The sequence below is a fragment of the Vicugna pacos genome, chromosome 16 (genome assembly GCF_048564905.1).
Source record: "Vicugna pacos chromosome 16, VicPac4, whole genome shotgun sequence".
In the NCBI taxonomy this organism is placed as follows: domain Eukaryota; kingdom Metazoa; phylum Chordata; class Mammalia; order Artiodactyla; family Camelidae; genus Vicugna; species Vicugna pacos.
The window spans coordinates 49,720,608-49,721,001 of NC_133002.1; the positions used below are offsets into that span (position 1 = coordinate 49,720,608).

Sequence of the window (394 nt, forward strand, 5' to 3'; positions counted from 1 at the left end):
TCAACTCAAAATAAATTAAAGACTTGAATGTCCTTTGGCTGTAAAGGGAGCATGCGGGTCTTGGGCACCAACACGCCTACCACCAGACAACTAGATCCTCTTCGCAACTTTCTTTGGACCTCTGGTCTCACCTCGTACCAAATGGACCCCAACTGCTCCTGCTCCACTGGCAGCTCCTGCAGCTGTGCTGGCTCCTGCACATGCAAACACTGCAGCTGCACCTCCTGCAAGAAGAGCTGCTGCTCCTGCTGCCCTGTGGGCTGTGCCAAGTGTGCCCAGGGCTACATCTGCAAAGGGGCGTCTGACAAGTGCAGCTGCTGCACCTGATGTTGGGGAGACCCTGTCCCAGATGTAAACAGAGCCACGTGGACAAACCTGCATTTAGTATTTTTCA

The 394-nt window shown here is 53.6% G+C and overlaps 1 protein-coding gene across 1 annotated transcript; it reads left to right on the top strand.

The window, feature by feature from the left end:
- On the top strand, nt 1-394 carry LOC102533463 (metallothionein-1C-like). The gene has a single exon (XM_015235189.3). The coding sequence runs from the start codon at nt 28-30 to the stop codon at nt 325-327; it is 300 nt and encodes a 99-aa protein (XP_015090675.3). The 5' UTR covers nt 1-27; the 3' UTR covers nt 328-394.